The 16,074-nt window shown below is 32.2% G+C and overlaps 2 protein-coding genes across 2 annotated transcripts in view; both read left to right on the top strand.

Moving 5' to 3' along the window:
- LOC127734340 (protein PRRC1-A-like) overlaps positions 1 to 13,679 on the top strand; it is a 33,762-nt gene extending 20,083 nt beyond the window's left edge. Inside the window, exons 9-10 of the mRNA XM_052244187.1 lie at positions 7,605 to 7,762; positions 10,747 to 13,679. Of these exons, the coding sequence (XP_052100147.1) occupies positions 7,605 to 7,762; positions 10,747 to 11,062 (474 nt within the window). The 3' untranslated portion in view covers positions 11,063 to 13,679. The remainder of the gene's footprint in view (positions 1 to 7,604; positions 7,763 to 10,746) is intronic.
- On the top strand, positions 172 to 1,683 carry LOC127734343 (uncharacterized). The gene is made up of 2 exons (XM_052244190.1): positions 172 to 440; positions 1,012 to 1,683. Exons 1-2 carry the CDS (start codon positions 356 to 358, stop codon positions 1,524 to 1,526), a joined length of 600 nt encoding a protein of 199 aa, XP_052100150.1. The 5' UTR covers positions 172 to 355; the 3' UTR covers positions 1,527 to 1,683.
- Positions 13,680 to 16,074: the final 2,395 nt, after the last annotated feature.

Raw genomic sequence — 16,074 nt, 5'->3', positions numbered from 1 at the left:
AATCATTTCAGTCGTTGATATAATATTTAAAGGTCGACTGAACATGAATTATATTATACAATTTAAAGCGCAATTCTGTTTATGCATGTGAACCTAACGTTATTTTCGCAGTTATATAAAGTAGCAAATTATCGTTCCTGAATAGGTGGCGCCGTGGTAGCGGATCCTGTTCCTCTACTTCCGGTTTCTGCACTGTGCAACTATTTCAGTTATATTTTTAATTAACGATGCCAAGTACTTGTTGTTGTGTACCGGGATGTCATTTAAGAGGAGGACATGCAATTTCCAAATGACTTAAAAAGAAGGAAAAGTTGGATCAACGCCATGGCCCATACGCAGATTGGACGAGAACACGATGATATCGTGGAGTCCATCTCAATCAGCTGTTGTTTGCAAGGCACGTTTTACTGAAAAAGTCTACGTGCAGGAAACTATTCATGGTAAAACTCTATTTTCTTTGTGAAATATATAGTTATATATGTAATCGCCATGCGAATAAACCAAAGTCTGTTTACAACCGCAATTATCGTTTTAGAATAAAAGGGGGTGGGTAATTCAAGACGTCATAATTTTTTGGATTACGATTCAATGTGATCTGTTTGAGATTTTTTGGTGATTGCTACAATTATAATGATTTCTTACAAGAGGTATATCATACTGAGAATTATTTTAGCAGTAATTATGCTAATGTAGTAATGACAGGAATGCATAAGCTATGCCTCATAGACTTTCTTGAAAAATATCAATGACAATGTTAACAGGAACAAAACAATGACATGCTCTCATCTATATTATAGTTATTTAGGTACAAACAATGTACGTTTGTTGCATAAGTCTCTCATTGTTTGTCCTTTGGATTTACATAACATACATTGAATCAGGCAAACATAAGTTTTATCCAGATTGTAATGAATAAATCTAGTTAATATTTCGCCAGGTAGTACAAAGTATACATTGCTAATGGAAGTTCATTTAATTATAAAAAAACTAATGTTTTATAACCTTTTTCAGGGCGCAAACCCACCATACAGAGACTTAAGTCTACTGCAATTCCCAGCCTATTTTCCTGGACCAAGCAAGAGACTGAATCGTCCGCAAAAAGAAAAATCAGGGCAGTTTCCTGTGAAAACAAAAGAACTAAACTTGATGAATATTGTAGTAGAAATCTAGAGGAAAGTTTTGATTGTAAAGTTGGTTTTCCTGAAGAAGTCATTCATACTGCAGAAAGGATTTATGGCTGTCCACCACCAACTGCCGAGCTAATGTTGAGCTTCACAGATGGAATTACGCAAACACCATCAATGCCTATGTTTTCAGCAGAGAATTTTGAAATGAAGACACGTGACACAGCCATGCATTTTTATACCGGTTTAGAGTTGTATACTAAATTTTTATTTGTTTTGACCACACTTGGTCCAGCAGCACATTGTTTGAGATACATATATTTTCAAATTGATAGGGTGTCAGTTGAAAATCAGTTTTTTTATGACTTTGATGAAATTGAGGCATCATACAACCAACTTTGAACTGTCTAGATTCTAGATTGAATCTAGTGTTAAGAATATTGTGTATACATGGATTGTTTTTATGTCTAAACAGTGGTGTGAGGCTAACACTTGGCCATCTAGTGGTATAGTCAGGTATTTTTCACCATCCAACTTCAAATTAAAGTTTCCTACGACTTGGATTATTATTGACAGCACAGAATATCCCGTGATAAAACCTAAAGCTCCTAGAGCTCAGGCAACCTTTTCATCAAATAAAAACAGAAACACTGAAAATTCTTGAATGTTCGACACCTGGTGGTTTAGTCAACTATGTCTCTATGTCACATAGAGCGAATTATTGGACTTGGCAAAACATACAAAATTCTAATAAATCCTATGAATGGAACTGAAACAAAACTTTCATCTGAAATAACATTTAGTTGTTTTATGTTGTGTAATTTTAGAACTTGTATTGTGCCAAAGGATGCATAAATAAAAGTGACGCAATGAATTTTGTTCTGATATATATATATTTACAATTATATGCACATGTAAATTGTAATGCATATAAAAATAAGGAGATGTGGTATGATATTCAGTGAGTTTATCAAACTAAAGTGCATAAGAAATGGGTTTAAGCAGTTACAGGTGTTACTGTCACCGTACAATCTCCAACAATGAGAAAAACTCGTACCCTGTAAAAAATTTCAGAGATCTTACAACTAAGTTTTGTTGTCTCACCTTGACTTTGGTGAATTTTTTATATCTGTTGATGTAAATATAAAAAAGAAGATGTGGTATGATTGCCAATGAGACAACTCTCCACACATGCACAAGAGACCAAATGACACAGAAATTAACAGCTGTAGGTCACAGTACGGCCTTCAACAATGAGCAAAGCCCGTACCGCACAGTCAGCTTTAAAAGGCCCAGAAATGACAATGTAAAACAATTCAAACAAGAAAACTAACGGCCTATTTTATGTAAAAAAATGAACAAATATAACAAATATGCAACACATAAACAAACGACAACCACTGAATTACACTTTTATAGGCTCCTGACTTGGGACAGGCACATACATGTACATACAGAATGTGGCGGGCTTAAACATGTTAGCGGGATCCCAACCCTCCCCCTAACCTGGGACAGTGGTGTAACAGTACAATATAAGAAAGAACTATAAAAATCAGTTGAAAGAGGCTAAACTCATCAGATGGATAAATACAAATACAAGTGGACGTGGTCGGGTAGTTGTACATCCAAACAACAAAAAGACACTAAGTACAAATCTGAGAGTACTCGCAGTTACTGACAGCTAGTTCAAAGCCACTAACAACTGATAAAAAAATCTTGCATCTAAGACTAAATTATCATTCCGTAAGCTCCCTTTAGAATTTTATAAATTTTAGATTTTACATTTCTGAGTTATGGGGTTTTATTCATTAAAAAAGGGGGGATTTTCCAGTTTTTGGACAACAACTCAAAAATGCTTTAAGCAGTTCACATGAAACTTTGGTGAATTATTTATAGCTATTGATGTAATCTCCCTATTGATTTTCATAAATTTCAAATATGACATTGAGAAGAAATTGAACTTTATTTGTTTATAGTCTGGCAACAGATTTATTAAGTATTGCACAACAGCACAGTGTATTGCACAACAGCAAGAAATCTTTAATTGAATATAAATTCAATTCATATAACCGATTTCAAGTTCATTGACTACATTTATTCAGAAACTATAATATGTCAAATATTTAATTACAATCCAAATTCAGACCTGTATCAAGCTTGAATATTGTGTCCATTTTTGCCCAGCTGTTCAGGGTAGTACCTCTGCGGGTGTATCCAGCTGCGCTCAGCGAATCAGTTTATTTCTTAATTAAGAACTCCTTTTTATACAACCGCAAAAAAATTTTTGTGGTCGTATATTGGTATGACGTTGGCGTCGTCATCGTTGTCGTCGTCGTCCGAAGACACATTAGTTTTCGCACTCTAACTTTAGTTTAAGTGAATGGATCTCAATGAAATTTTAAAATAAGGTTCAATACCACAAAAGGAAAGTGGGGATTGATTTTGGGGGTTATGGTACCAACAGTTGAGGAATTAGGGGCCAAAAAGGGGCCAAAAATAAGCATTTTTGTAACTTCCAGACATAACTTGTGTGTAAGTGTATGGATCTCTCTGACATTGTACCACAAGGTTCCATATCACAAAGGGAATGCTGGGTTTGATTTTTGGGGGTAATTGCCTCCAAATTTTAGGAATTAGGGGCCAAAAAGGGGCAAAAAACAAGCATTTTTCTAGTTTCATGACAATAACTTGTGTGCAAGTCTATGGATCTCTCTGACATTGTATCACAAGGTTCCATATCACAAAGGGAATGCTGGGATTGAATTTGGGTGTAATTGCCTCCAAATTTTAGGAATTAGGGGCCAAAAAGGGGCAAAAAACAAGCATTTTTCTAGTTTCATGGCAATAACTTGTGTGTAAGTGTATGGATCTTTATGAAATTGTACTACAAGGTTTCATATCACAAAGGGAAAGCTGGAATTGAGTTTGGGGGTAATTGCCCAAAAAGTTTAGGAATAAGGGGCCAAAAATAAGCATTTTTCTAGTTTCCAGACAATAACTTGTGTTCAAGTGTATGGATTTCTCTGAAATTGTACTGCAAGGTACCATACCACAAAGGGAATACTGGGATTGATTTTGGGGGTAATTGCCTCCAAATTTTAGGAATTAGGGGCCAAAAAGGGGCAAAAAACAAGCATTTTTCTAGTTTCATGACAATAACTTGTGTGTTAGTCTATGGATCTCTCTGACATTGTATCACATGGTTCCATATCACAAAGGGAATGCTGGGATTGATTTTGGGGGTAATTGCCTCCAAATTTTAGGAATTAGGGGCCAAAAAGGGGCAAAAAACAAGCATTTATCTAGTTTCATGGCAATAACTTGTGTGTAAGTGTATGGATCTTTATGAAATTGTACTACAAGGTTCCATATCACAAAGGGAAAGCTGGGTTTGAGTTTGGGGGTAATTGCCCTAAACGTTTAGGAATTTGGGACCAAAAAGGGGCCAAAAAACAAGCATTTTTCTAGTTTCCAGACAATAACATGTGTTCAAGTGTATGGATCTCTCTGAAATTGTACTGCAAGGTACCATACCACATAGGGAAGGCTGGGATTGAGTTTGGGGGTGATGAATCATAAGGGGGTTCAAAAAATTTGGGGGGGGGATTCTTTTTCCTTTTTTTTCTTTAAAATTTTCCATTTTAAATTGGTTATTTCTGATTTATATATAAAAGCAAATAATAATGATATGGTTTGAATAGGTAAATTAAATTTTTTTAAGTATCTTAGACCACTTTCATTCTGTGACAGAAACCTATGCTGTGTCAAATATTTAATTACAATCCAAATTCAGTGCTGAATCAAGCTTGAATGTTGTGTTCATACTTGCCCCAACTGTTCAGGGTTCGACCTCTGCGGTCGTATCAAGCTGCGCCCCAGCGGAGCATTTTATTTCATTCATAAATTACTTTATGCTTGGAAATATAATTTTGCTTGGAGTTGAAAGAGTTGACATGTTGCAATGTACATTTACTCTACATAGTTCTATGGTACCAAATCAAAAGTTTATATAAAGAAAGAAGTCAAAGGTTTCCCATCATAGTTTAGTTACATACATTTTTTTTGTACCTGAGGTCGTTGAATATAGATCATTATATAAATAAGGAGATGTGTTATGATTGCCAATGAAAAAACTAAGGATTTTCTTATCCAAGGAATAGATTACCTTAGCCGTATTTGGCACAATTTTTTGGAATTTTGGGTCCTCAATGCTCTTCAACTTTGTACTTGTTTGGCTTTGTTACTATTTTGATCTGAACGTCACTGATGAGTCTTATGTAGACGAAACACACGTCTGGCGTTTTAAATTATAATCCTGGTACCTTTGATAACTAATTTGACTATAAACATAGATAAAAAAGGTACAAACTGGACATAATGCACTAGTTCATAAACAAGTGAGAACAATCGCCTTCATATAGTGCTCAGAATATGACATTCATAAAACTTATTCAATATCATTAGAGAACTCTAAATCTTAAATACTGAAAGCCACCTCTGATAAGTACACTGTACTATGCAAGATAATGATATAACTGGACTTAAAATACACACAACCTGTAATTAACTGCCTTTACAGCGCTTTCGTGCTTTGATTAAAAGAGTTATGCCCCTTGGAAATATTAATTATATGGAAAATTGCCTAATGAGCTCTCTAATGTGTACAATTCTTGCCAGATTTTTATGAAATTTATATTATAGGTTTATATCATCAATGTCTTTGAGGAGTTCAAAAATCAGTGCTGATCAATTATTTAGAAAAGAGTTATGCCCCTTGAAAATATTGATTATATGGAAGATTGCAATGTTATTGCTCTCATGTGTTCAATTCTTGCCAAAATGTTATGAAACTTATGTCATAGGTTTATATCAGCAATGTCTTTGGCACTTTCGAAAATAAGTTCTGATGATCAAATATTTTTAACGAGTTATGCCCCTTGGAAATATAAATTATAATGGAAATCACATTGCATTTGATCTTCAGCCTTCATTTCTCTTCAGATATTAATAAAAAGTTTTAAAGAACAAAAAAAAAGTGCTTTTTATACGACCGCATTGGTTTCCGGACAATAACTTTAGTTTTAGTGAATGGATCTCTATGAAATTTTTTAAGAAGGTTCAATACCACAAAAGGAAGATTGGGATTGATTTTGGGGGTTATGGTATCAACAGTTAAGGAATTAGGGGCCAAAAAGGGGCCCAAAACAAGCATTTTTCTAGTTTCATGATAATAACTTGTGTATAAGTATTTCGATTGCTCTGAAATTGTACCACAATGTTTAATACCACAAGTAGAAGGTCGGGATTTATTTTAGGGGTTATGGGGGCCGACAGTTTAGGAATTAAAGGCCAAAAAGTGGCCAAAAACAAGCATTTTTCTAGTTTCCAGACAATAACTTGTGTGTAAGTGTATGGATCTCTCTGACATTGTACCACAATGTTCCACATAACAAATGGAAGGCTTGGATTGAGTTTGGCGTTAATTGCCCCAAACATGTAGGAATTAGGGGCCAAAAAACAAGCATTTTTGTTTCCAGACAATAACTTGTGTGTAAGTGTATGGATCTCTCTGAAATTGTACTACAAGGTTCCATACTACAAAGGAAAGGCTGGGATTGAGTTTTTGGGTTATTGCTCCAAGAGGGGTTTCAAAAAGTTTGGGGGGGGGGGGTGGGGGCAATTTTTTTCCCAATATTTTTAAGGGATTTATATTTTTTTTCAAAATTTTTAAAATTTCGAATTTTTTGAAAAGTTTCATGAAGAAATCTTCAATTGCACAGTATTGCGCAATGGATTTATAAGATCTTTGACCACATTTATTTTGTGTTAGAAACCTATATTATGTCAAAAATTTGATCACAATCCAAATTCAGACAGTATCAAGCTTGAATATTGTGTCCAAATTTGCCCCAGCTGTTCAGGTTTCGACCTCTGCAGTCGTATCAGGCTGCGCTCAGCAAAGCATTTTATTTTATTTATTGCCCTTGAATTGGATAGATAAAATATGTGCAACGTGAGGGAAATTGGAATTCTGTTCTTTTATTTTTATAATAATTATTTATGAGAAAAACACTCAATAGGGAAAAATATTTTAATATGGTTACAATAGAAATATTGCATAATGACACAACAACTATATACATTTTCCGCAACCCTTGCTTTCAACTACAATAGGATGAATTTGCTATTTTACATGCAAGTTCTCTTTAAAGTTAGAATTCCTCTATACCTAGGCAATCATCTTTTTTTCAACCAACAACAGTGATTACTTTGAAACTTCAAATATATACAATAGAAAAATCAGAATAACTCACTGTTCAATATGGAGATAACCAATTTGTAAATGGTGCCAAAGTTTATTAAATATGGAAGATAATCAATTTGTAAATTGTGCCAAAGTTTATTAGATATGGGAGATAACCAATTTGTGAATGATGCAAGAGATTTTCTCCAAACTAACAATTTGATTTATAATTACAGGATAGTCAAGCAACAACAGCAGCACAACCTGTTGGGTTTACTGCAGGTCTGAAAGGTGCAGAAGAGAGGATTCAGAATCTCAGACAACAAGGAACAATTTCAGAAGATATTCCTGTGGTTTCATTAGAAGGATTCATTATAGAAACACTTCCTGACAGGTAAATTTCCATATTATGGTTTACGATGTATTTATTATATGTTCGTATAGATTTAAGGATCATGTACCATTTTTAGCTCACCGGGCCCGAAGGGCCCCATGTGAGCTTATCCAATCACTTGGCGTCCGTCGTCGTCCGTTGTCTCTCGTCGTTGTCTGTCTTTGTCATTTGTCGTCGTCTGTCGTTGTCGTCGTAAACTATTTCAAAAATCTTCTCCTCTGAAACTACTGGGACAAATACCTTCAAACTTTAATTAAATGTTCCTTAGGATATCTAGTTTATAAATTGTATCCGAAGTTTTAATCCATCGACAAACATGGCCACCATGGCTAAAAATAGAACATAGGGGTCAAATGCAGTTTTTTGCTTATATCTCAAAAAACTAAAGCTTTAAGAGCAAATCTGACATGGGGTAAAATTGTTCAATTGGTCAAGATCTATCAGCCCTGAAATTTTCAGACGAATCGAACAACTCATTGTTGGGTTGCTGCCACTAAATTGGTAGTTTTAAGGAAATTTTGCAGTTTTTTGTTATCTTGAATATTATTATAGATAGATATAAACTGTAAACAGCAATAATGTTCAGCAAAGAAAGATCTACAAAAAAGTTTTGCGTGATCAAAATTGTCAATTGACCCCTTAAGGAGTTATTCCCCTTAAAAGACAATTTTACACAATTTGTTCATCAAGTTTGCCAACATTTAAAAATCTTCTCCTCTGAAACTACTGGGACAAATACCTTCAAACTTCATCTAAATGTTCCTTAGGATATCTAGTTTAAAAAGTATATCCGAAGTTTTAATCCATCGACAAACATGGCCACCATGGCTAAAAATAGAACATAGGGGTCAAATGCAGTTTTTGGCTTATATCTCCAAAACTAAAGCTTTTAGAGCAAATCTGACATGGGTAAAATAGTTCAATTGGTCAAGATCTATCAACCCTGAAATTTTCAGACAAATCGAACATCCCATTGTTGGGTTGCTTCCACTAAATTGGTAGTTTTGAGGAAATTTTGCAGTTTTTTGTTATTATCTTGAATATTATTATAGATAGATATAAACTGTAAACAGCAATAATGTTCAGCAAAGTAAGATCTACAGAAAAATTAAATGACCAAATTTGTCAATTGACCCCTTAAGGAGTTATTGCCCTTTAAAGACAATTTTACGCAATGTGTTCATCAAGTTTGCTAACATTTAAAAATCTTCTCTTCTGAAACTATTGTGCCTAATACTTCTTAACTTTGAATGAATGGTCCTTTAGGAATCTAGTTTATGAATTGTATCCGAAATTTTGATCCATCAACAAACATGGCCGCCATGGCTAAAAATAGAACATAGGGGTGAAAAGCAGTTTTTGGCTTATATCTCAGAAACTAAAGCATTTAGAGCAAATCTGACCTGAGAAAAATGTTCAAAAGGTCAAGATCTATCAGCCCTGAAATTTTCAGACACACCGAACAACCCATTGTTGGGTTGCTGCCACTAAATTGGTTGTTTTAAGGAAATTTTGCAGTTTTTGGTTATTATCTTGAATATTATTGAAGATAAAGATAAACTGTAAACAGCAAAAATGTTCAGCAAAGTAAGATCTACAAAAAAGTTTTATATGACCAAAATTGTCAACTGACCCCTTAAGGAGTTATTGCCCTTTAAGGACAATTTTACACAAGTTGTTTTATGTTTTTTAACTTTAAAAATCTTCTCAAATGAATCTAGTATAAATTTTGTATTTCATTTCCTTGTACGTCAAGAAACATAGACACTATGGCTAAAATGGAACATATGGGTAAAAAGCAAAAATAATCATTGATGAAAGATTTAAGCAAAAAAAATAACATGTGAGCGATTCAGGCTCTTGAGAGCCTCTTGTTAAAACAATATACCAGTTTTGTTTGTACATTATAATCTCATTATTTTGACCACTTTTGTGTAGTACATTTACCTTTTAGAAAATGATAAAAAAAACGAAAAGGATGCCATATCTGTTGTCTCCTATAAATCTAAATTTCTATTTGAAAAAAAAATAACACAAACAGGTTCATAATTATTCAAATTTCCAATATGCTTCTTTGTCATGAATATAAATGAAACACCGAAATTATTAAAACTTGCAAATGGTTTCTATCTGAATTATGAGTACAGTCACCGTCTATATGTATATCTATTTCATTGTTCTATTTAGAAACTGCTAAATTAGGCCTATGTGTGTACTCTTAAGATTTAAAACCATATGGATATCATTTAGAATTCTTAAAAGAAACCAAATTAACACACTATTTCCATGATAAATCATATTTTCTTTAATGGAGAGAAACTTGATCAAGTGAACACAAGACTTTATTATATTAAATTATTTTAAGATTAGAGTCTTTGTGAAAATCTGGTATAATTTACAGAATATTATGTATTATAAGTGTTAATTATTTTAAGATGTTCTTTAAAGTATTATAGGGTTCTCATTTCAAGTCAAAATTTGTTACACAATATACATGTATGTAATAAAATCATGTAGGGAACTTTTTCTTATTATTTGTTTTAATTAATGGCAAAAACATATTTTTTTTTGAAAATAACAAGATTAGTTTAATGAAAGTACTTGTGATTATTCTATATTAGATAATGAATTTAACACATTAATATATGGAGCTGTGTGGTATAATTCAATGACACGAAAAAAACCAAAAGACATCTAGATTTGTCATTATTCTGTTAATGATTATATCATTTCTTGTAGAAATTCTTTATGGTATATGTTTTCATCTGTATTTGAGTTTTTATAAATGATATTTATTAGTTAAAAAAAAAGAAAATTGGAAGAATTCATATTCAAATTCAATCCTTTACTCTGCATTGTACTCTCATAAGGAAATGTTATATATCTTTAGTTAATTGGTAAATATTGTGCTACAGCTAATTGATAGAAATAAGTCTTTGCTGATATATAATATTCTTCATTCTAAATTGAATTATTTGTTTCAGATGGTTTGAAATGACGTGTTTAATTCTTCGGGACCCATCACATAGAGTAGAACTTCAGACATTCTCACAACCTACGCCTGTACCTGCAGAATATATACTAAAAGCGCAAGACTCAACAGCATCAGATTATCCGTTACGATGGTCAGGACTGGCGAAGTCTATTGGTCAAGTTATAGAAGAAACAAACCCTCATATTGGACATAGTGATTGGCAGAATGCATTGACTGGCATCAGTCGGAGAGAATCTCTGTGTATGGCTTCAAGACAACTAGCATTCATGTATAAAGAAAGGCTTCCTACTTCATTTGTATCATAAATAGAATGTATTTTAACTTTTCTTGTTACAGGGTTCATATTTTAATTTTCCTTTTTGTCTTTTACTTTAAAGGCTTTTTAAAAGCTATTTTTGGGCTTATGATGACACTAGTCAAAAGATATATTTAGGATTACTGAAATCAGTTTCAGTTGTCAATGAAAAACCAAAATGAAAAAAAAATCATGAACATACTATTTCTTTTAAAAAGGGAAAAATGATAAAATTCTGTTTTTCAATGTACACTCTTTTAATGCGATTTACATATGTATTGTAAACATTTAATTTGAAGGATTTATTCTCAATTGTCTTCCAATTAACTGAAGTAGACAAACAAATCAAACTTGAATGAGTTGCAGGTAAAATGCTTATTGATTACTTCTATGATTTAAAAAATATTTGGTATTTGGAATGCAATAAACAATTGTAATCTATTTTAGAAAAGGAATATTGTAAATGTTAAGATAAAATCCAACCTTTTAAATAGTGGCATTATAGCTTTCATTGTAGTTGTTTGGTTTATGTACATGACATGTGGAAAGGTGAATTATCATCCTTAATAGTAATATATATCTGTTGCATCTGTGAGCATTTGTTTTTATTCATTACACAAATTTCTAACTTTTTCATGGTAGAAAATACATTGCATTACATTGCTGTGGTTGGAATGAATGTACCTACACATGTTAATGATGTGATTTGGGCAAACTTGAGATAATCTTTTCATGTGTTATTATGTGATGTATGAAAGAACACAAACATTAATGGGAGTTTAGGTGCTTGATTTAGAACTGCTTAATAAAAATTTCAAATGAAACATTGCATTACTTTACTTAAAGATTTAACAAATGTATGAATGACTTGATATTTATTCAATTAGAGTTATATCCCTTTATCAGAATATAAACCATGTAAGTGCTATTATGTTAGTAAAGTCATTCGTTTGAAAATCACTAATAAATCATTCCTTCATTAACTGAAACTGAAGTCTTATTAGTAAAGTGTTGAACATGACCCTTTCATAACAAGTTGAGCTTTAGTTAGTACCTACTAGGAATTTCCTACTCAGTATACCATTTCAAGGAGGATGAAAAGTCTTAGAATTCAGCATTTTAGTAAATGTAAGAAAATTATGAATGTTGACTATAGAGTTTCAATTTTTTATTGGAAATAAAAAAACACTGCAAATAGATGACACCCATCATTAAACATATTTTTATGCCCCCGCCGTAGCGGAGGGGCATTAAGTTTTACCCTTGTCCTTCTGTATGTCTGTATGTCCCAAAATTGGTTTCCTTTCTCTAACTTTAGTTTGCCTCAACCAAATGTTATGAAACTTATACACAATGCTTATTGCTACAAAACACAGATCAAGTTTGAATTTTGGTGGCGTCACTTATACAGTTCTAGAGTTATGCCCCTTTACAAATGCAAAAATTGCTGAATTTTTCATTTCTGTTCTCTAACTTAAATTTGCCTCAACTAAATGTTATGAAACTTATAAACAATGCTTATTACCACAAAACTCAGATCATGTACAAATTTGGGTAGCGTCATTTTTACAGTTATTGAGTTATGTCCCTTTATAACGTTATATGCAAGTGGGGGCATCATCTGTGTCCCATGGACACATTCCCCATTTATTTAGTAAATATATTAAAAACTGAAACAACTTTAAGATTATTAGATATAGAAAGATGGCAAATATTGTTCATCTTAGAATTTGTTATTTTGATATCAATAAGTAATCAAAGATGGCTGCTGTCAGAGATAACCGTAAAGTTTGACAATAAAATTCTATGGAAAAATTCAGCAAACATTTTCTCTCTGAACTGAATCTTCAGATTGAACCAGTAAAATTTTGATTCAACAATCAAAAACTTGTAATTTTGGTGTCTGTAAACAATTCAGCATTGCTTCAATAGTAAATGAGTACAGCAACTAATTGGTAGATACCATGATAGCAGTTCCCTACATTTACCCTTTGTGATAATCTGACATCATCATGACCTGTTCACAATTTACGGGCTTGAGATATATAACAAAAAGCATAATACAAATGTGAGTCTTTCATGTTTTGTAAATGACAACCTAATATTTATGAAATACTGGTAAATTGGATAAAAAATTTAAGGTTTTTGTCAGAGTATATGTATTTTTTACAATGCTGGCCTATTATTGTGTATGTCCCCTAAGTCCATTCATTTAATGTTATATCAAAGGACCTATGGTTGTATTTACTTAAAGGTCAAACAAAATTTACAGAGATGAATTCTGTCTCAAGAATAATTCAGTTTTTAAATACTCCGTTTTCTTGGTATGCAGCAAGAATCTTTCCCCAAGTATTCTTTTTATGTTGATACAACAGATTTGATAAAAGAAAACCAATAACTGTAGTAACATGAAGAATTTTTATCATTTATGATTTTGATTGGTTGTTTGATATTAAATATTACAATGTATGTATTAAATATATAAGCCTTTGACTGTCTAGTTTACCTTAAAGCCTTTGTTATGTATTAATTTATTCATTATGTATTACTGCAATTGGGTTTAGATGTCATTGTAAATGGCAAATTGTACAAGTGTATAGAATATTCAATAAATTATTTAAAATACACTTTGAATGTCATTGTTAAGTATTCCTAAAGACATTAACTGGTTCATCTCTGATAAATAAATACCTCTGCAACTACTGTATTTTATCATGTATATAAGGCATCATATACATGAAGGTTAACTTAAATGATTTTCCTTAGTCCTACCAGAAAGTTATTTCCAAAACCTGTACAATACACTTTGATGGAAATTATTAATTTATAACTAAATAGGGCCATCACTTGTCTGTCATTGTCATCATCAGTTGATGTCTGTTGTTGTCTTCGTCTGTCATAGTGCATCGTAGTCCTCCATCCTTGTTATAAACTTTTTCAAAGATCTTCTCCTCTAAAACTAGTGAACTAATTTCAACAAAACTTGAGGAGAATGCTTCTTCCCAGTCAGTCAAAAAACATGGCTGCCATGGCTAAAAATAAAACGTAAGGGTAAAATGCATTAATTGCCTTATATCTTGAAAACTAAAATAGATACAGAAAACCTACAGGGGCAAAAATGATGAGTAAGTCATTATTTAACTTCTTCCTTGTTGCACCAAATGTATCAGATGACCTCTTAAGGAGTTGTCACCCTTAGATGACAATTTTTTACTAATTTTATGTTTTTGCTTGTTAACTTAAAAAATATTAGATAAGTATAAACTGTTACAGTAAAAAATAATCAACAATACAAGATCTAAAAAACTGCCAATATGACTGAAACAGTTGGAAGACTACTTTAGGAGGTATGGTCCTTACATGACCATTTTTTGGCATTTTTATGTTTTTGCCAATTATCTCAAGAAGTATAACAGATAGATAAAAAATGTAGGCATCAAAAATGATCAGCAATATAGGATCTACATAATAGTTGAGTGATCAAAACTATTAGATGACTCCTTAAAGAGTTGTGTTCCTTAAATGATAAATTTCTGTTATTTTTTTACCGCTTTTTTCTTGAGAACTACATAAAAATATACTAGTAGATAAAAACTGTACACAGCAGAAGTTATCAGCAATTTTGCTTTGGGTTCTTATAGGAGTTTTTGCTCCCAAAACAATTTGTTGACTTATTTTAATAATTTTTCAAATTATCTTGAAAACAATGATAGGTAGGTTGAAACTGTAAAATAACAAAAATTGTCAGGTATACAAAAGATACAAAATGCTAATATGACTGAACATATAGATTGCAATACAGGTAAAAGTTAATATCAAAATGACATATCGATTGAGGTTCTTATGAGCATATTATTTGAAGAATCACTGGTTCCATACCATATGTGCTGGTTAAAGAAAGCACATATTTCCAGTTAAGGCTGAACTTACTATTATAAAGCTGACATTATTTGCTACAAACTGATATTTAATTTTATTTCTACTTATTTGCATTGCTTTGAAAGCAAATTACTTGCTACCAAGGAAAATTGTTTGAAGTAAATCATAGCTCAGTTCAGAAAGTTGAAAAGGACTTTCTAGTAAGAAACATAAAAGATACTGCTGAAAACCATGCACTGGAGGTTTCAACATAAGATTTTTGGTACAGACATACAGCTTTGATTTAAAAAAAACTCTACATTTATATGAAATTTTGTGAAAACCCAGATTGTTTTGTATATTTCATGTCAAAGTAATTACCCATTCATACATTGCTCAGTTGTCGCATATACAAATTGGTGCGTATATAAAGCTTTGTATATAGATATATGTGTAGTATTATAATGATGATAATTACTTTATCTAAAGATGCTGACTTAAATATATTTCTGCTGTGTAGGTTTATAACTGGACAACAGAGTTCTTTAATATAAAAGTAAGGAGATGTAGTATGATTGCCAATTAGACAACTATCCACCAGAGTTCAAATGAAGTGGAAGTAAGCTATTATAGGCACAACCGTACAGCCTTCATCAACGGGAAAATGTATCAGATATTTGTCAAATCTATTTATCTATCAATGAAATGGTGTGATCATGATACCTATAGGTATTGTTTTGTTAAAAAAATATAGGATAGGCTATGTATTTTTGTTATTCAAAATATATGAAAAGGATGGGGTATTTAAAAAAGTCTAAGCTGTTCATCCCGAACACAAATGGATTGAAGTGCCCTCCATCCCCGATTTTTGTTTATTCATATAGGAAGAGGTCCCCTGTGAAACCATGTTCCATAATGTACATTTGGTTAGATTCTTATTAAGATAAGACATACAGACAGAAAGTGCTCAAATTTCAATTTAGGATCTTTTTTTAAATAAAGATGTTTTAGAATTACAAATTGCACTTGTAAATGTTATAATATTGAATCATATGCCGTCATCCAGTTTCATTTCATATTTGAGCTGAGTAAATTGGTCTGATTTGAACGTAACTAACTGTATGATGTACCGAAATATAAACAGTTTGTTGGAAATATGACTGC

The sequence above is a fragment of the Mytilus californianus genome, unplaced genomic scaffold (assembly GCF_021869535.1).
Source record: "Mytilus californianus isolate M0D057914Y unplaced genomic scaffold, xbMytCali1.0.p SCAF_3, whole genome shotgun sequence".
In the NCBI taxonomy this organism is placed as follows: Eukaryota; Metazoa; Mollusca; class Bivalvia; order Mytilida; family Mytilidae; genus Mytilus; species Mytilus californianus.
The sequence above is the reverse complement of the archived record's forward strand: the minus strand, read 5'-3'. Positions and strand labels throughout refer to the sequence as shown.

Bases quoted from the DNA above. Each gene is read 5' to 3' on its own strand.
- LOC127734343 (XM_052244190.1), top strand. From the start codon at position 356: ATGATATCGTGGAGTCCATCTCAATCAGCTGTTGTTTGCAAGGCACGT. The intron at 441-1,011 runs GTAAAACTCTAT...AACCTTTTTCAG, and splicing joins CGTGCAGGAAACTATTCATG to GGCGCAAACCCACCATACAG.